At 41.6% G+C, this 20863-nt stretch overlaps 1 protein-coding gene and 1 long non-coding RNA gene across 8 annotated transcripts in view; both read left to right on the forward strand.

Annotated features, from left to right (window-relative positions):
• The first annotated feature begins 886 nt into the window (after window positions 1–886).
• Window positions 887–8263, forward strand: LOC109967095 (Krueppel-like factor 6). The gene is made up of 4 exons (XM_020612450.1): window positions 887–1240; window positions 3493–4057; window positions 5197–5320; window positions 5905–8263. Exons 1-4 carry the CDS (start codon window positions 1139–1141, stop codon window positions 5954–5956), a joined length of 843 nt encoding a protein of 280 aa, XP_020468106.1. The 5' UTR covers window positions 887–1138; the 3' UTR covers window positions 5957–8263.
• Window positions 8264–10143: 1880 nt separating this feature from the next.
• Window positions 10144–20863, forward strand: part of LOC109967088 (uncharacterized) — a 74541-nt gene continuing 63821 nt past the window's right edge. For 4 of the 7 annotated variants that reach the window (XR_002275883.1, XR_002275878.1, XR_002275877.1 and 1 more), the window contains exons 1-3: window positions 10144–10600; window positions 10783–10847; window positions 10941–11041. This is a non-coding gene — a long non-coding RNA (uncharacterized LOC109967088). Of the gene's footprint in view, window positions 10621–10782; window positions 10848–10940; window positions 11042–20863 lie in introns of all 7 variants that reach the window. The other 3 variants (XR_002275882.1, XR_002275881.1, XR_002275879.1) reach the window with 3 other exon arrangements.

The following is a 20863-nucleotide window of genomic DNA, read 5'->3' on the forward strand; positions in this document are numbered from 1 at the left end:
GTAAGCCAGCAATGTGGTTTCATGATGGTGATCGGAAATAGTAAACTGGCTTTGCTATGAGAGAACTAAGCTGTTTTTTGAGGAAGACAGCCACAGGTGATTGAGATTATATAACACACTCACCTCATACAAGCACACACACACACAAATATGCATCATCTTCAGCAGAAGAAAACCTGTCCCTCATGACATGCCTCAAGCTGCTGCCACTACAATAACCTGCACAATATTTTGTGAATAATCATCTTTATGCAACTCTATTATAGCTTGATAGCTTATTAAACTGTCTATATGGTCACTAGGAGACTCATAATAATCCTCATGGATCTCTGGACAGCTATGAAAACAAGAAGTCTATAAGTTTTATGTCATAGAGCAAAGAAATTGATCAGATCCTCGACAACCCCCCAGAGTTTGCAGGCAACTCGGAATATTGTCTCCAGAATTTGCGCATTACCAACAGGAGAAATGCTGAACCAGTCTGAGTCTTTCATTACAGCCACCCTGTCTTCATATTAAAGGCTTAAGCCACCAAAAGAAGGGATGTCAGCAGTGTAATTGATTGTGATTTAGAAACTGAAACATAGCTTCACAGTGGCTGCCAACAGCGAGCGCTTCTCCGGAGCAACGCAGGACAAGCTGAAACCCACATTTGAATCTGTACAAACTCAACTTCCTCGTTTTAGTAAGAGAGGAGTCTGGATTATATAGTGCTCTAAAAATAGCGCTGATTTAGCCCAATGGGAGATGGAGGCGCTTCGGACCACGGACCAATCACAGCAGACAGGATGAGTCGGCTCTGGCTCATCACTGGCCAGAAGTGGCCAGGTGGGCGGGTCCTATGCTCCCGTGAGCCCATTGGTAGACGAGCCGAAACGTAACGTAATCACATGGGGGTGGGTATGTGTGTAATTTTGAATCGGGGGGAAGTTTACAGTTCGCTGACGGACTTTTGGAGAGTTCAGTGTTTTGCGCTCTCTGTGCGTCACACGCTGAAAACCTCCACTGGAAGCGCACGACTCTCGACTATTATACATGCAAATACAGCCAGACTCCAGCTTCTGTCTGAACGCAGCGGGCTTAGTTTTCTCTACAAGCTTGAAATCGTTTCTACTTGTGGCTACATCTTAGGAGTGCAATGGATGTCATCCCTATGTGTAGCATCTTCCAGGAGCTCCAAATTGTGCACGACACGGGATACTTTTCAGCTTTACCATCTCTGGAGGAGTACTGGCAGCAGGTAACAATCTGACCACGCTATGCAAATACGCAGCCTGACAGATCACCTCACGTCTGTGTGGTTGTTTTACAGGAGCCTAAGGAATGTGCGTAACTCGCTCTCCATTGACAGCGGTGTATCGACGTACAAATGTCAAAGTTGTTTATGAAGCCCCGGGTCTTTTTTTAATGCAACAGTTAAGATCAATTTCCCTGTAAAACTCAGATTGCGAGCATTTATAGAGGAAGTGATGTAAGTTCCCTTAATGACAGATCTCTGTGACATCTCATTGAGCCCTAATAATGTTTCTGCTCCAAACGAGCTGCTTTTTAAGATACGCTGTTACACTCTATGGGTTTATTTTCATTTCCTAAAATATGACCATAATATTCTTATGAGAATTTAGAAGTAACTTGTAATTTTACTGCGTGTGTTTGGTGTCATAGTATATTTCTAGTTGCTTTTTCTCGTCAGCTGAAAATATCTTTGCAGGTTTTAGGCATGTGGGTTTGTGATTAAATAAAAAAATGTGTTGCAGATTTAGCGACTGAACCGTGCGTCTCTGCGCGTCTCTCTCTCTCTCTCTCACGAACACACACACACACCCTCCCTCTCTCTCTCTCTTCCCTGCTCTTGCTCTGTCACAAACACACACACGCGCGCGCGCGCGCGCGCGCGATAGAGTGACCGACTGACAGAAAGAGACTGATTTCTGTTCCAATTTGGCTCGACCAGGCAGTCTCTGGATGACAGAACAGTGTACAGCTAACGACGGGAGGGCGAAAGGCGCTTGTTGTTCGGGTTGGGAAATTAAATAAATTGGCAGCAGACTTCAGACTTCTTCTGTCTCTCCGTCTATCAGATCTCCTCGGGCTTCGGGCCAACTCGCCCTCCCAGGCATTTAAAGCTCGCCTGGGATTTATCCAGCTCTGCTGACGAGAAACATTTGCCTTGAATTCGTTCTCCCTCACTCCCAAGTTACTATGATGCTCCTGCAACATTCCTATTATAGAAATAATATGCATCTGTGACGTGGTAGTGCCCTTTTCATACCAAATAATCTAATATGATATTAATAAAGTCCAGCTCCATCTAATGTTTTATGGACATGATAGTCCATTGTGTTTTACTGTCAGATGTGAATAATATGCACACTTCTTCTGTTATTTAAATGTTGTTTGTATAAAAATAATCAGATTTGATTCTGCACATTTCTTTTTTTTCTAAGTCTCCAGTGATGTAGCTCTTTTGGGCACATGCTCTATGTTGCATATAACTCTGAGCAGTGAGCAGCCAAAAGGGATATCCCTTTCACTCATTTTGAATTCTTTCTAGAGACTCAAAGAGGTTCATAAACCCCTCTGGGATTTCACTAGAAAACAAGTTTAAGAAAAGTTAAAAGAAGAGTATTTATCTTGTGTTTCTTTAGACCCAGATCCCAAGCTGCTGATACTGTTGGTTTATTCGAGTCTGTTATATGGCTGTAAATTGGAATCTGCTTCATTAGGAAACTGCACAGACCTGTTAGCAGCCTTCATATCTGGCCTGTGCTCTGTGACTCAGTGACTGCAGCGGGTTGAGGAAGTGCTCTGTCACTTCCTTTTCTAAGAAAATAAACCCACAGTCCACATCGGCTCTTGCAGTATTCATGCCAGGCTTTTTATGGACCCCTGTGAACCAGACCTCCCTCCTCGCTGTCCCTGGTGTGCTATGTTATTTCTAGCGATGCCTCTGAATGCATTATTAAATCCACATTATGTTGAATAATTAAAGCATTTAAAAGATCTACAAGCACTTCCCTAACCCAATGGGGGACTCAGTAGCATATGTAAATTTCATGACCAGTCCTAACACACACGCACATAACACGCATGCATGCAAACAACTATGCATGCATTCCCGAGTAAGAGCACCTTGTTCTTGCATGCTCTCAGAAGGCAAAGTGGTGCTTGTAATCTTCCCTTGGAGGGCACCCTCAGGACGTACTTGACTGTCCTCTGCATAGGACATTGTGACTTGGCTGGTTCCTGCAGCCCATAAGGAAGCAGGGCTAGTGGCATTAGAGTGTCACAGCATTTCCCCCTCCTGCTACTAAGAAGAACTACAGTGTACAGAAGAATACCAGAGTTCACATTTTTCATAAAAATAAACCACTTCTTTGGTGTTTTAGGGCCTGTCCAGTGGAGAGAGGTTTTTAGTTACAGGCCTCAGGCTCTGTGCAACTCATTCACTCACAACTCAACTCACTGCTATCTCATCTTTCCTTCACACAGACATGCCTCGAGCTGGAGAGGTACCTCCAGAGCGAGCCCTATGTCTCAGCCACGGATCTCAAATTTGAGGGCCAGGAGGACCTGTGGAGCAAACTCATGCTTGCCTGCGGGGACAAGTCAAACGAGCCAGACCCAAAGATTCCCCACATCAAGGAGGAGGAAGACAATCAGGAGAACCAGCACCTGGACACCGGTGGCTTCAGCTCTGACGCCAGCAGCGAGGCCTCAGACAGCTCTGAGGAGCTCTCCCCTACCCTCGACTTCCCCTCCAGCTCTTTGACTGACATTCTGGGAGATGGTGGTGAAGACCTGGGTTCCACCATCATCAGCACACCGCCATCCTCACCAGAGCTGGGCAAGGAGGGCTCTGTGGCCCAGGTGTGGAGTGGGATACAAACTGTGCTGCACTCACCTGGGAAAATAAGGACTGGGGGCATGGAGAGGCTGGCCAGCGGGGAGGCGTCGCCTGATGGGAGAAGGCGGGTGCACAAGTGTGAGTTCAATGGCTGCAGGAAGGTGTACACCAAGAGCTCACACCTGAAAGCACACCAGCGCACACATACAGGTAAAGTCAGATGTTATTGATCGCTGCCATGTAAATGTCTGTTCACCAGTGCAGACTAACTGTAGCAGGAGAGGAATACTACACCGGTTATGACTTCATGTCTTTAAAACACTTTTTAAAGTAAATTTTAATCAACTAATCAAAAGAGTGAAAACCTCTCAAAAGTGTGATTGAAATGTATGTAGGTGTTGATTTCTAGCTCATAGTGCTGAGAACACTCCCACATACTTTGAATAGTTTGCTGGGAGGAATGCCCTCGACTGTGACCTAATTCACACAGAGGAATGTGACTTCATGCAGAGGGAAGGGAGACGGAGAGAGAGAGAGAGAGAGAGAGACGGGAGGGGGAGGGATGTTTTTAGTGGCTGAGTGTCACCCAGAGGATGTGGATCCTGAAAGCAAATCAACAGTTCTCAGATTTCACCATGGGAAAAGACTCAGAACCTCACCCGCCTGTATTCGCGGTAAAAAAAAAAAATTATGGGAATCTGACATTTGCAGTGCTTTGTCAGGGGTTCAGATGTGAGCAGTTTCCCCCATCACCTTTGACCTCTGCCAGGCTGTTTGCAGCTGAGCAGCCCATTAGCGGAGAAAGTCACATTCCTAGCATTCTTCACTGATCATGGCCACATGGTTAATGGCCTTTGTGATGATTAGACAGAGTCCGTTTTTTAAAGCTCTCCCCCATTACATAAGCTGTCTATCCATGCAGCTCCTGAAGCCTGTTACCACAGCTTCTGAGACCCACAAGGCACAGGGTTATTTAGCTTTGGAATGTACAGTAGTCTGCCCGGTCTGCTTAGGATCATACTCTCTATTAAATCAGCACTGTAATACACATCAAACAGTAAGAAACCAAATATTGTCTGAGAAGTTGCATTGCCAGATATTTTGATAGCTCAAAATGACTTCAATTATGGTGCTTGTCAGCGTGCACAAAGAGATGAGATTCAGTAGATATGAAGGGTTTCTTCATGCATATAGACCGGCTGCCATGCTGAAGAGTGAATTCTTCTCAAAGCCAACAAAAACATTTGTTATAGGACAAAAAATGGCTGAACATTTACAGAAATATCTGAAAAACAATACAGTGATCCTCTGATTTAAGTTAATCTTGTGATTCTTGGTTATTTTTGCAGGTGAGAAGCCGTACAGGTGTTCATGGGAGGGCTGCCAGTGGCGCTTTGCACGAAGTGATGAACTCACCAGACACTTCAGGAAGCACACTGGAGCAAAGCCATTCAAATGCAGCCACTGCGAAAGGTGAGAGCTCTGGAAAGTTAGTACATGTTCTTGATGGCTGGCACTGTCTGCATGGCAAGTACAAGTGGAAATGCATTTTTGGATTATCAACATCACACGCAGCCAAGGAGCTCAGGAGTCCCATGTCACAAACCTTACACACAGTCTTTTTTTTATTATGCTCTGAACTATTTGATTATTTGCCTCCTTTAAAGACTGTCCAGAATCCTACCTTTCAAACAGTGAAGGTATTACCCTCTTCTTTTTACCTTTGGTGCTAATCACTTGTTCATTAACAAAGACCATGAGACCTAAGAGTGCAAATGATTTTATCAAGTGACACATTAGGTGGAGTTATGAATTAGGGTCAAGGATGGACTGATGGAATGGGGTTGAGGTTGAGGGCTGAACAGAAAGACAGTTTGCACAGAAGGATGAGCAAAGGGTCAAACGGCTGAAGTGTGGGGACCCGGGGCGCAGGGTGTGAGATGGCAACATCTCATTGAGCCGAACACAAATGTAAAAGTATATCTGCATATATAAAACTGTTGTATTTAAATATCTTCAGTCCAACAGCTGAATCCTTTCTCTTCTTCCTCTCTCAGGTGTTTCTCCCGTTCTGACCACCTGGCGCTGCACATGAAGAGGCACATCTAAGATGGCCTCAGTGGCGACAGTTGTGAGGGATGATTCTGGTTGATTGTCCTGACCTGTGGGGGATCAGCGAGGCCGGTGTATCCTGGGAGTGTTAACAGGAGCGCCGCCATGTTCCAGGCAGTGGAAAAACATGAAGTAACGCAGGCTATTATTTGCACCATACTTAGTGCCTCCAATACCTCGCTGTGGAGATTGCTCTTGAAAGGCCTTTACAGAGGAGCGGGAGGGCGGGGACAGACTTTAGAAAATGGGAAAAATCTGGACTGGAGAAGATGGGAAGAGACTCTTCTGTATGGTGTTCAATGCTTTTATTCCCCGGAGGACTATGACACTCCTGCGGGTTGCCGTCCCTCCAGTGACAGTGTGTTTGCCTGTGCGCATGGGGACTGTGAGTGCCTGTGACTGGATGCCTGTGCTGGCTTTGTGGAGTGGATGGAGCTTGCGTTATGGAACTGCGAGTGAATGACATGAAGGGGGTGATGTTATGTGAGGGAGGTTTTTTTTTTCGGGGGGCGGGGGGTATGTGTTGTCTCACTGAGAATGAATGCAAGCGAAACATGGTTCTGTCTGTGCTGTTTGAGTCTGTTGGCTGTAGCGAGGAACAGGGCGTTGTTTGGTAGAGCTGATCTGCTGGTGAGTGCCCCCTTTGTCACCGGAGGTGGAACTACAGCTCCCGATTAAAAAGTGGGAGGTCGTTTTGTTTAGTGCAGCTACTAAATGTGCAATGTATTATGTAGCCTGTCTCAAAACATACACGCTATAAGGCTCATTTTGTCGTCCATTGTGTAAGCTCTGTATCTTTAGAGGAAAAAAAAAAATGCGGTTGTACACAAACAATTATTGTCATTATAACAGAAGTTGCATGGGATCTGGGGATGTGTTGCTCACCTGTTTGCTTATAGGACAACAAAATTCCATTTGAGAGCAGCTACCTTCATATTACTCAGTATCATAGTATTGTACAAAAACACATAAGGCACTCATTTTATTAGTTTTTTTTAATTTTCTTGATAAGTTGGGGATACCACTGTTGCTTGGACACTGTCTTGATTATGGGATTTTTGTTCCTTTTTCTTCATTTTCACTCTTCGGTTTTGTTCTATCTGTAAATGCACTGTTGACCTTACTGATGCCTTATGTAAGTGGCCTTGTCCTGTTAAATAGATCACTCTCTCACATACACACACACACACACACACACAACAAATGGGGGTTGCGAATGCAGTACTGCATTACTGAATAGCTTTATATAGGCTCTGATCCATGCAGTCGCACCTTTACCCTTTTGTTTTATGACAAGTTTCCTTGAAACTCTTGAATATTAACAAAAATATCTATTTCAGCTTCATATTAACTGCCATTTTTACATTTCTGCATTCTTAGTTAAATATATTAAAACTCTATCAGAAGTTTTCACCAGAGTGACACAGATGTGCGACCGAATTGTGGAGTCCTTGGAAAAGCAATTCAGTTTTGTAATGGTTTACTACTATGTAGTATAATATGGTGTGGATGCATTTCAAATGGACTGAAACTTGCCGACTAAGGTACAGAGTCTTGGAAATACATTCTCGTGAATTGTGGCATGTTTGGCCACCAAGGTGGTGACAAATTAGGACAGTGGGGACATTTATGCCAGATGATGTGCCAAAAGCATACACAGTCTTAACAGAAAATGGATGTGCCCTTCAGAGAAATGATAACATTCTCAATCATGAGCTTGTTTTGATGGTGTATGTTTAAGTAAGTATCGCCCTCAGATCTTTACTCAGTCCTGGTTTACATAACTCATGATCTGATTAAATGGTACCTGAACCGGTCTGACCAGTTTGACTGAGCTGTGCTGCAGGTAGAGCGGTTTCTGTCTGTTTCTGCAGGCGAAAGGGGATGCAACTCAAGTATGAGACAAGGACCAGATGTCTGTCTGTACCAACTTCATTATATGCATGTTTTAACTTCAGTTACATGACTTCAGCACACTCCTCTGTGGGTTGATATGATTCTCTGACCTCTTGGATTTATTGCAATCCCTTCTGTTCGTTAATGATTGAACTCCATCATCATTTTCCCTAATTCTGGAGCCACATTGTCAATGTTTTTTCTAAATGTAGGCAGGAGAGTTGAAACAGAGCTTGTTTGCTATGAAGGGTATGGCTGGTTTAAGCGGTCATAAAACCTGATGTCTGTCACTCAGTAGTCAACATCACAGGTAGCCTTGTTACAATTCAACTTTACAGGTGAACCTGGGCAACAATAAAGAAAGTCAGTAGGGTGATTTTTTTTTTTTTTTTTTTTTTTTTTTTTTTTTTAACCTTAAAAAAAAAAAAAAATAAAGATTATGTACATTGTAAACTAAAAGAATTTTGTAAGGAAGCTTATATTTTGAAAGGGTATGGGACCAAAAACAAGTGCAGTGTTGTTTGAGGATGAACCAATAAAGACGAGGATTGGGGAATTACTGTAAAATAGACACACTCCATTCTCCTTCATTTGCTTCTGTAACATCTTTGTTTTGGTTTGATTGGAGAAAGCTAGCGCAAATGTACATTTTAAAAAGGCATCAATAGCACCTATAACTGTGGCCTATCATTGAGAAAGGAAAAACAAAAAAATAAAGACCAAAAAAATCCCCCCAACTTTTCAGACGTGAATTGTTATGGACACTTGAATTGTCATGCATTTTGGTGCCCGCTAAGTATTGTTTCTTTTTTTTGTTTGTTTTGTTTTGTTTGTTTTTTTTGCCATGTGATTTTTTTGTTTATGTTCCAACTCTACAAAGACCTGCAAAGGCACCCTATCTTTAGCTATTGAATCTTTATTGGATAAACATGGAGATAAAATGAGGCTCTATTTTTGTTTGTTTTATGGCATAACAAGATTTTTTCATTTGAAATTGTTTTGTAAAATAGTTTCTGTATGAATGTATTTTTTATTGGAAAATCGATAAAAAGAATTTATTGGATCTACATGTGGTTTTTGTTTTTATTTCTCCTGTAGTCCTCTTATGAAATGGTCAACCAGGAAGAGGTTGTTTATGGGATAGTCAGTATTTCCAAAGGAGCAATCATCCTTGTCACCCCCTTTTCCCATAGAGGTCAAAGGTCAGGGTCTGCTATAGAACTGCACTGCACCAGCAGTTTAAACCTGTCACCTCTAGTCGTTTGTATTACATTTCATCATAGGGATGTCATCATGTTTCCAGGGCTTTGTTGAGTACAGTGCCATCATGACTGATAGAAATTATGTCAAAGCTGTGAAAATAAAGCCCAAAGTTCTGATAAACTGGAATTATCCTTTAAATACAAAACCCCTTATGGAAGAAGGTGGGATACATGTGCAAATTAATATGTAAAAATACAGCAAAAATGAGAATATTCCATTTATTCTTGGACACATTCATGGTTAGGTTGTTTATATGGAGAGCTTAGCTGAATTTCAACATGAAAACAATGTGAACCGTGCCCCCTGCTCCAGCCAAGAATGCAGTTTTCATCTTAGCCTCCAAGAAATGTATGCAAATTAAGTTGTGCCGCAAACAAATCCCAGATAAGGGTTCTGCACACTTCACATACAAATAGCCTCTTCATCTCCGATTGCAAGCACAAAGTGATTTAGCTTTAACACTGCTCCACCGAGCCAGCCACGCTTCGTGCCCCAAAGCCCCTAAATAATTGAACCACTCAATTTTTTTTCAAAGATATATTTATTAGTATTTTCACTCAAGTTACCAGAACTAAAAAAAGAACTGTGCAAAAATAGTAAAACAAAGAAAGAGAGGAAATAATACTGTGTAAAAGGAAACATAACATTAAATAAAGAACCCTCTTATGTTTTCAACCTGATATTCCTGATAGGGACAGGATGCCAACATTTGTATTATGTCTCTCAAAGGATCACATGCCCTGAAATAAGATGGTAGATACTGTAAGTATTTGGGTAATTGGGCATGATCTTGGTTTGCACTATCAATTGTTGTGTGGTATGTTAATTGAAGGCTAGAGTTAAAAACTGTGACTTGATTTTGGTAAACCATACCATCAGCACAACACAACTGACTTCATAACGCACGGTTCAAACATTAAACTTCGCTCACTTGCAATCCAATCAAATACACAGACGTCCCGCCCTCCTCTAACACCAAATGATTATTTGCCAGCCACCTGTCAATCAAATGAGTTTGGCTGCTGTCATGTTTGTTCAGGTCATATACGCCCTCCAGTGATGTTCTGATCTCTTTTGGATAACCTTGCGTTAAATGAACGGGTTTAAAGTAAACATTCACAAGTAATCGGCCATTCTTTAAGTTATGCTGTGGCTTTCAATAGGAGGACGCTTTGTGTAGAGAATGTGAAGGTACGTCAGGCCGTGTTGAATGATGGGACGGGAGCGCCATTTTGGGAGATACGTACTGTATTTACCTGCATAAAGTTACATTTTTAACCTTAGCTGACTGTAGCTAACTCGCAGCGGACCCGGAGATCCCATGGACGAGTGCGACAGATTGATAAATAACTGCGCCCTGATCTCAGTTCTCAGCTCGGGAGCTAACGGTAGCTAGCAAGCTGTCGGCAGGTGACACAAACACTGCAGATGAATCCAGAACAATGAAGTGGACGTTTAAACGTAGTTGGAACATCCGCTACAGTATGTATTACTACAGGATGGTAATTAGTTTTTAAATTAACTTATGGATGTATGTAATGTATATCTTTATGATGGGTAATGGGCGTGATCTTCCAAAAATGGCGCATTTACCCAAAATTCAACACAGCCTGACAACAATTTCACATTCTCTCTCTTATTTATTTATTTATTTATTTTTACAGTTTCTAAGCATCTTTGTGGCCGTGTATTTCCAGTGGACATTTGACATAATGACATTTCTGAAAGTGTAAGTAACACTGAATCAGAAATGTGCATCATTTCTGTGTGTTCTGATTTGAATGGGTTCAGATAGTGTGTAAACATTCTGCTTTCTGTGCAGGCTGTCTGATGAGTGGAGCACCTTGTGGTCCTTGCCTCTCCTTCCTGGTTGGTCTTTTGATGATGGGCTCTTTGGGTCTCTGGACTTGTAGCATGTGTACAGTAAGTTGTGCTGCTGCCATCATCAGCCCTTTGACTAAAACATCCACTTTTATTTAGTGTCACTTTTTGAACGTGAAACCAATTTGCTCATTTTGCACCTGTAGTTTATTTATTTGTCAATGTATGTGCGGTTTTTCTGTGAATGGCACTACTAGTTAAATATGCATGACCATGACCGTGATGCGTCAAATTGGCCTTATTTTCTTCCTCCAGAGCTATTAGGCTTCCCACTGGGTGTACAATTAGAGACGTGGTACTTTGGTTTGGTCAATTTAGTGCGGAGAGTGGATCCCTACAGAGAACTTTGAGTAGAGATGTTTACTGGGAAGGCTACATGACAAGTGTAAGTGAGGGAATACACCCCAACACACTTACTTATGTTTCTATACTTGTTAAAGTTTAATAAGAAGCTGTTGTATTGGGCAGCTTTGTCAGGATACACCTTTTAAATAGTCAATAGATACATTGTATTTTTATCAGATTAATAACTGTAGTCACGTAGGGCAGTACATTGCACAAATTGGAAAAGCCTTGCAGGTGTCAGAGTTAAATTTGTCGTCATTTCTGTCCATAAATTATATATTTGACCCCCCAAGTGTATTCACTAGAGATTTAAATTGTTAATGTATAACAGTGTTTATTGAAATAGTCAGTAGAGAAAGACTTGGATCAATAGACATGTAGCATTTTCATCAAATGTAAGTCCATGATGATCGGTGGTAGGATCGGTGGTGGGACAGGTTCCCCTGGCCAGCAGGTAGATGATGGAATAACTTGGCTGAATGACCCAGAAAAATCTGAATATCTTGGTAGCTGTGAAGAGGAGGTGGGATGTGCAATAATAGGCTTGAATGACATAATTGCAGAGTTATTTATAAAGCAAGATCCAGTAGCTGCTTGTTTCATGTAGCACGGACAGAAAGAGAATTTGCTGGATAAGATGATGTAACAATTTGAGCATGAGAATCTCTGACAACACAGGATAACAAAAGTGATTGAGGAGGTCAGAGAAAACAGCAGAAATTCACCAATAGGGAAACAACAAATCAGAACATACCGGATAGTTTTTTTTCCATAGAATATATTTAAGGGATGAGAACAGCAAAAACCTGAAATTCACTCACATGCTTCTGTCCAATAAACTTATTAAAACCTCTGAGATTGCCCATGACCAAGAACCTGGCTGCACTACATTACAAAGTTGTATATGCACCAGGCAGTAAAAGACTATTCAAACATTACTCAAGCATAAAAAATTGCTGTATTATACTGGGGCGCTTCTTCCAGGGCCACAGGCAGGATTTTTAATGCTGGTGATGTCAGGAGTGGAGCTTCTCCCAGTGCAACCCTAAAGAAATCCACTGGAATGATCACCAAAAATGTGTAAAATTATCTGGTTATTTATATTCTTTTTAAATATTAAGTGATGGTCCCCAGGCATTCTGCACACTGTTCTGTAGGAAAGGCACTCTGATGGAGAAATACTAAACCTTTTTATTTTAAGTCACTCTTCTTGTTTTCATCTATAAACAATCAAAATTAAAGATATTACATCTCAAATCTGAATTAGCCACAGATTCTTCTTGGTGCGTATTTGTAGATTGTAACTCCTCCCTAAGTCATTTAAAATCCTGCCTTCTCAAAAGCAACTCAGGATATGCCCTTGGTGTGGAACAGCCCTGACTAGTTACAGGAGAACATTGATTTCTTTCATTTGTAGGTGCAAATTCCCAAACATTTCCCCTCGATACCTTCTGGGGTTTCTATGGACAAGCAGTGCCTACAAGGTTCTCATCTAGCAGATTTTTTTTTCTCCAGTATCAAATGAAAGCACCTGAATTATATGTAGGTACAGTTCTAATGGATCAGGTGCAGCAGGTTATAAACCCCCAACCTTGACAGGGTTGCTGCTTTGTTCTTCCTGTTTTCCTCTTCCTTTCTTGTTGAAGGAGACTGTCTTCCCTGATAATACGACCCTACAGGTCATCTACACAATCAGCTTGTTATGCCCCATAATTACGTTTCATTGTTAGGCAAACTCTAGTGGCTGTAGTAGTTCTGACAGGAGCCGAGAATGACCAGATAGGGAGCATGTTGTGTTGACACAGATGACCGCTGTTTGTTTCCCATTTAAACCTGATTGTCATTGCTTCTCTTGTTTTTGTTTTTGTGCCTAAACCAATCCGAGACAATGAAAGTCCTATACGCTGTGTATACACCACATGTTATTGTAACCATAACAACAAAGGTCTGGTATGCCTGCTGTCTTAGGGGCACTACAGTATTTCATGGTTGTTTAGGTTGGAGGACTTGTTGGGTTGAAGCTTAGAGTATTCCGAGCTATCAGTTAGATAAGTGAGAACATTCAAGGTTGACTAGGAGAACAGGATCTTCCCCAGAGCAAGGTTTCATCACATGCACATATGCATACATAGACACACACACACCTCCCCCTCCTCAGAGCTCATATATCCTGTGGTCCCAAAGGGGGTTACTTGATAAACCAGAAGGCCAGTCGAGTTCAGCGACCCAACATGGGGTAGTTCGTCAACATCTTGTCGCTTTGAAACCTTCCGGCTGGTTTTGCTCATATCTGTATCATATACTGGAAATGTTACTGGTCTCCATTGGTCTCCATTCACATATGAGTTTTCATCTGATGCTCTGTCCAGAGTCATTTACATTAATGGCCTAAAACAATATAAGTAACCATGAATTTTCCATAAATCCATTCTATTAATGTACTTTACACCTTATCTGGTAGGTTTTACCCAGACAAAGTAAAATTGATTGAAGTGTTTGTCAGAGCATATGCATGCACACCACAGAAAGGAAAAGACCCAGGACTCACAAGGCCAGCAACTAAGTATGGCAAAAAAGTTTGGAAAAGAGAAAGATAAGTTCTCCAAAAATACATCAAGACATGAGGACATGTTTTTATTACCACCTCTTTTCCCTAATATTGTTTGGGGAAACATTTTTTTTAGGTAAAGCACAGAAAACCCGCAAGTAAACCCGTTTTGTTTTATGGACTCCTAAATTAAAGAGATGACATTGGCAAAAGGGCTGTGCTGTTCTGTGCTGCTCATTTAGTGACAACATCCATCCTATAGAAGTGTCCTTAAGCAACAGCTCTCCCAGCTGCAAGTGATGTGTAGGAGGAGGCCAGGCTCTATATGATTCAGCCCCATGACAGCTCCCAGTATGAAACTATTCTTAACTTAATGTATATTAGAAAAATAACTCCTACATTCCAGTTTCACAGAGTGATGCAGCTTTAACTTTTTCAGCGTTAATGTTTTTGTTCTACTTACACAGACTTGAAACCTTTGTGTAGACATCTGTAAAGCACTAATCATATGTGCTTGTGTGTCATTTTTATGACTCATACCAGTGTTTTCTGATCTGTCATCTCCATGATTAGCTGCATGGTTGGTTGGTGACGGCTGGGTGTGACCTGCTCTGTATTTTCTGTGGAAGAATTTACTGCATATGGTCTATGTTTATAGAAAATATTTTATGTGTTTTATCTAGCATTTTTATGGCTCTCAGGTTAGAATGGATTATTTATGCTTCTGAAGGCAGAAATGAACAAAGGTTGTTAATGTTTCACTTGGTCCTCAGGTAAATTACAGACGATGTTACAGTTGGACACCAACTGCAGGAATCAGTTGGTGTCCACCTGGAGTCAGGACACAATCTGTAGTGTTTGGTGTCAAAGTCTGATGCTTTCTAGACACAACAAAGCCCACATAGAGATTTTTAAAAAGATATTATTTTGGTTGGATGAAATCCTTCTGTGACTGCACTGGGGGCTTCATTCTTCTGCATATGTTATAGCTTTTCCAGCCCCGCTGTACGCAGACAATGATGAAGAGGTCTGGAGGTCTGAGGGGGCTGGGGCTCTGGACAGACTCTGGGTACAGCACCTGATGGATGGCCATTCCTCAGCCTTCCTCCCCCTCTGACCGCTCACTCATCCCTCCCTGTCCCCCTACTATCCCCTCCCCTGGGTGATGAACAAGCTCATTACCAAGGCACGGTAATAAAAGTAGGCCATTATCTTTTCAGAGTGCACTTTGAACTCTGACAAAAGAACCCGATCCTCTTCATCTCTGGCTTCTGGTTATGTAATGCCATAATGGAACAGTGAAATAGGTGGATCACTGCCAGTAATTTTACTGAAAAGCTGGACTCTTCTCCTACAAGCTTCCACAGACGCATACACAGAATTCTAGCTCGTCAATGAACCACACCTATTTTCCGTTTCTCTCCTGGATGAACACCAGATCACCGGTCATCATCAGTCATCAGGTCAGCCAGCAAGTTCACGCAGATGTACATTCCTATGCAGTTAGCTGTAAGGGCTACCCCACATGTTTATATCTTGTAGCTGCTTTCCTTCTGACTCAGAGATAAATATGTCATAACTGACATATATTATAGTTTTTGTCACCAAGTGTCAGTTCACTATCAAGAGCACTGTCTGGTGCTGCATTATCTGTGACTGATGTTCAGTAGTGTCATTTAAGGAGAATATTAAAGGGGGTTATTCCAGTGATTTAGTATTGCACTTCCAAAAAGCTGTGGGACTCATAAGAGGCACATTAAAATTGAAGCAGCAAAGGTCAGAATACCCTGAATTTTAGCTCCAGGAACATGAGATCCTGCAATTTTGTGATCTGTTAAAAATGTGAAGTCTCAAACCTAAGTAGGGGAATGCACACATATTATACATCTGTTTCTACAGACTGACTAGTACTCTCTGTGGTGAGTAAATGGAAAATCAGTGCAATGCCTGTTTTACAATCATTATCACCTGTAAATCAACAGTTGAATTTGTGGATTGTTTTTTTTTTCTTTTTCTTCAAACATACCAAGGAGGGCGCATTATTCAGCCCTCACTAGTGTCTGCACAACTTCCTGGCAGCCTGCATATGGATGCAGAAAGCTCCACATATGATTAAGGCAGGTGGTATCCACCCTGAGAGGCAAAGCCAAGGGTAAAAAAGTACGCTGCTGCTCATAATATTTCTGTTTGCGCAGTAACAACTGAAGACAACACAGGTCTACATGTATACTAACTTTGAGCTTAGCGATTGCTCCAACTTTAAAACTGTAAAAGTGGGGAACAATGGACGTTTTGACAATTAAGGACGATCTCAACACCTCAGCTGAAAATTCACTTTACATTTGACTGTAGCAAAATTGAAACACCCTGTAGGCCTTCATCAAGGTCACAGCAACTTTCTTCTCCTCTTTCACAAAAACATTCCCTAAACACCCCCTAAACTACCGTCACCACCTCCTCCCACACACACACACGAAGGAAAAACTCACTCGCACCTCTCTCCCTGAAGGTTTGCGAAGCCCTGTTTGAATTCACCTATCACCATGACAACTACTCTCTCTTTACCGACTGTGCCCGTGGGAGGTTTTCGCCCAGCCTTTTCTAATTTCACACTGTGTGGATATCTCCATTCTGTAATTACAATCCCATCCATTCTCATTTTCCCTGTCCAGACAATGTGCCCTGGATATACACAAAAAATATCTTGCCTTTGTACACACATACAGTATTCACAGACTAACCTCACACAAACACACAAGTGGAGACCCCCTGTGTTCACAGACACATGGAGAAACAGAGACAGTGTGCGAGTGTGAGACAGCTGTGAAGTGTCACAACTCCAACTTTACCAATGCACACAATCACAGACACGTCGACTTCAAAATCCAATTACTAGCTGAGCTCCACTTTGTAAAGTTGGGCTCGCTGTGAAAAAAGTTAATAACTGCAAAATAAAAGCACCTCAAATCACTAGGATTTGTCTTGCAAATAGGTAGCAACTAATAACCAGTAAGAGTAGATACATGAATAAGTAGAAATATGTCATTTGGATGCTTGACCTGAGGCAAGACAGTGTTTCCTCTGCTGAATATACGTACAGGAAGACCTTGGAGTTCTCCTAGAAAAGGTTGTTTTAATGTTCATCAGTTTTAAGTCCTATCATTAGGTTAGCTGTACCAGTGAAATTAACTGTGACTATACAGTGGTAGGAAGGGTGCGTATTCCTGTTGTTACCTGCATTTATCCACCTATCTGGAATTTGGTACTTTCACTCTTTCTTCTCTCTATATGACAGGTCTGGTGATGTCGCCTAATGCAAGTCAAATGACGTTATACTCTGCAACGTGGTCAGCATGTGTTGCACTTACAGTAGCTCTTGTATCTGGGGTTCAAAATCACAGTGGGATTTATTGTAGATGTGCATGGTTTTCAGTAAACAGCAGCCCATCGACTCTGTCAGAGTTATCAGCTTCGTTCCCTCTAGCCTCTATGGAACTATCACTAGCATGCTGCTTCAGTGTGTGTATGTGTGTGTGTGTACAGAGGAAATGTTCCTGCCTTGAACAAATACAAAAACATCCCAGAAAAGTAAAACAATAACCAGAAGCACTATCCAGCACAGCTGCCATTTCGTAGAAAGTCCTGTTTAAATTAACACAAATGATCAAGATCACTGCCAGTTGAAAATATAACCCACAATACATGTCCTGTAATGTGTATTGATATTTTCAAAATCATGCCTGAGCAGAACACCACTCAAATGCTGAACCTGTATTAAAAGCTTCATTGTCTAATACCAGGTAGATTCAACACATTGATGGCAATTTAAATGAAGACATTACTGCACATCTAAAGGGCCAGAAAACATTCTACATGAAAAGGAGATAACGAGAAAAGTTTGTAAAATCTTTTTTTTTCAAGTCCATCTTTTCATCATTTGCAAACATTAGAGCACATGAGACACTTGGTTGTATGATGGGATTAGAACATTGTAATGTCATTGTTTTTCACCAGTGGGTCTTGCAGGCCTAAACCCCTCTTCCCACCAACAACGGTTCTTAATAACAGTTTGTATCTTTTTTATTTTGTCCCTGTATCTGTTATGCTCTATATTCATGGTGATAAATACAGTCTACTCTTATATTTGGCATGGCTATCCCTCTTTTTATTTAAACAGTCATATTTAAATACTGACTCATTATTGGACCAACGAGCCATATTGCTCATTCTGAACAACAATAGGGAGACAAATGTGACTTTTTCAGCTTATTTTCTCAAGATCCTCTCACTTGTTGTTTACAGCTCAGCTTGCCTGTTCTCAGGACTCCCAGGGGAGTCGTGTTGCAACAGACCGCTGTGCTGCATGTAAACACTGGCCCGGCTCTTTTGGGTCATCGTTTGTTCCCCACGTCGGCTGCTTAAGCAGATATCAACAGTGATAGCAGGGATGGGCGATGAATTTCAAATATTTGAATAGTCATTAAATTAAAAAAATCAAACATGTCATGACACTATGGTTTTGTCTTTAAAATCAAAGAGCCACTATTTTCTGGTGCCTGGAAATAACGCGGTAACAAGGTCAGTCTATTTTATTACAGCGCCAAATACAAACAGCAGAAACATGCAGAGACTCCACCAACTGTTTTCTGATTAAGGGGCGTGTCACTTCATAAAAGACTTCCGCGAACGATGGTCTTGGGTATCCACGCTCATGGCTCCTCCAGTAGCCTCCTCAGTCTTCAATCCTCGGTTTAGAGACGATATAAGAGACCTGGAGACTGGGGGTACGTGGTACGATCCTATGGTGCTGTGGCGTAATGATTAGCTGAAGTTTGTCCCTTATTTCCTCCCTTTCACTTTTAAGAATGGAGGTTTTGAAAAAAGAACAATGAACAGCTGTCAGCTTATTGGCAAAAGGAGGGGGGCATTAAGGAGGAATATAAAAAACTACAAAGTGACTCCACAATTGAAATATATAAAGCTGCACTGTAAGCATATAGAATATAGAAAGGTTTTGAGGGCATCCCTCTGCTGAAGAACAGTCCCTTGTCGACTGCCTTTATGCTCTCATTGTTAATTTTTTTCCTCCTGCACAACACTGATAGAAACTGCGTTAATGCTGCAGTAAGTCTCCTTCTGAAAAGGTAACTTGAAACGAGGGCAGGTTGTAGCTGACAGCATCGAGCCAGACCTGACTCCAACAGCAGCTGCAAATCATTTTTATGGTTCTTTGTTTAAAATGCTGAACGAGAGGTGAGGTTGGTCATTCATATACTCTCGGGTAACTTGTCTGTCACAGCAATAACAAGTACTAATGCTGAGAAGCGCAATATTAGACAATACAATATGTCTATCTATATATCCAGATTGTACACTTGGTTGATGAAGCCTATAGTGGGTTGTTATCTCTGGTCCATCAGAGTTGGAAGGTGCCAGCCCAGCATAATGGGGAAAATGTAGTCACTTTGTCTCAGAGTGAAGTCAAGAGACATAAGTTTGTAATCAAAACTAATATCTAGGGTGTTTTTTTTTTTGGCAGTGATATCAGCAGAATGTTCTTCACACATTTGAGTGGTCACATTATATCTTTTGTATTGATTAGAGATTCAGTGGCAGTGTAAACCCTGAAATCGGAGTTCAGACCCATTAAACAGTTCAGTGAACGGTGGTGGTGCTGTTTTGAAAGAAATTCAAGCCATCACAACCATAGGCAGGCATGCCACTTCGCAAGCCCGAGAGTCAACTGTCACTGGAGGCTAGTGCTCACTTGTTTCAGTACAGTTCACCATTTTGTAGAGTCCTCTAGGATGAAATAAAATGGGACGGCTACTCAAAAAACTGTTGGATGTCAGGAGATTTTGCTTGAAACACAAATATCAAGATGTTAGAGAAATCGTGTCAGATGATACAGCTGTATTTACTGACAGGTGATCAGTATAAATCAGTCGGCATTTATGTGGCTTTTGAAAAAATTAAATTTTTTCATCCTATTCCCTGCACCCTAAAAGAGTATTAGTTTCTATCTCATGCTGGCTTTATGTGGTTGGAGTCTCATATTTGCAGACAAACCTACACACATGGGCCTACGCATTCGTGCACCAGCGTTCAAACGCATAAATTACACATCAGTAGAACATAAGGAAAAACAGGAAAAAAGCTCTTCCACATTGTTCCTTTCTTGCATCAAATGACACGAGCCATCACATTGTGGAGGACACATTTGCTCTCTTCCGCCGTGCTAATAATATGCTATCATTGGGCCGAGTCACAAATGCACCGTTCATGGCCATAATCTTGTTGTCAGCTGTCTCACACTGTGGATGACGTGCAGACACTCAAAGCCATTTGGCATGTAGGGCTGAGATCCCACAGCCCCAACTTAATTGGATTTTGAAATGTGGTGTGTTGTGTGTGTGTGTGTGTGTGTGTGTGTGTGTGTGTGTCTGTGGGTGTATGCACATATTGTATTGGTATTTAGCCTGTCTGAGTGTTTTCATATCTACATGTGTATGTGCACTTGTATCTGACACACAAAACAATAAACTATCAGGTCAAAACCTAAATTAAATTTTGTCAGGATTGGAGAAAAACAGCCTTGATCCTAAACAGCTTATGTTTTGAATACCTGGTTTCAAAGGGGGTTCATCAGCCAAGGCCTCTCACTACACTTCGTCCAAAGTGAAAGAAGCACCAGACCCTTTACTTGAATAAAAGAAGTAATTATTGAAAAATGGGGGCAGGGCATTCACTGAACTCTTTTACAAACTCTTCTACTGATACATGATACGAACTGAGTTTACATTGGTAAATAGTGCCTCCAGGAAATAGCCATATGCTGCATTCCAGAGTCTGACATGACAAAAGCTTTCACCTTCCTCCACCTACTCCGCTTTTATATGGTACCAATTGAATTGCCAGCTGTGTAAATGGAAGCACTGACAACCTAAAATAGTGTTGTACTGTGTGACAAA

The sequence above is a fragment of the Monopterus albus genome, unplaced genomic scaffold, assembly GCF_001952655.1.
Source record: "Monopterus albus unplaced genomic scaffold, M_albus_1.0 scaffold125.1, whole genome shotgun sequence".
NCBI classification, from domain to species: domain Eukaryota; kingdom Metazoa; phylum Chordata; class Actinopteri; order Synbranchiformes; family Synbranchidae; genus Monopterus; species Monopterus albus.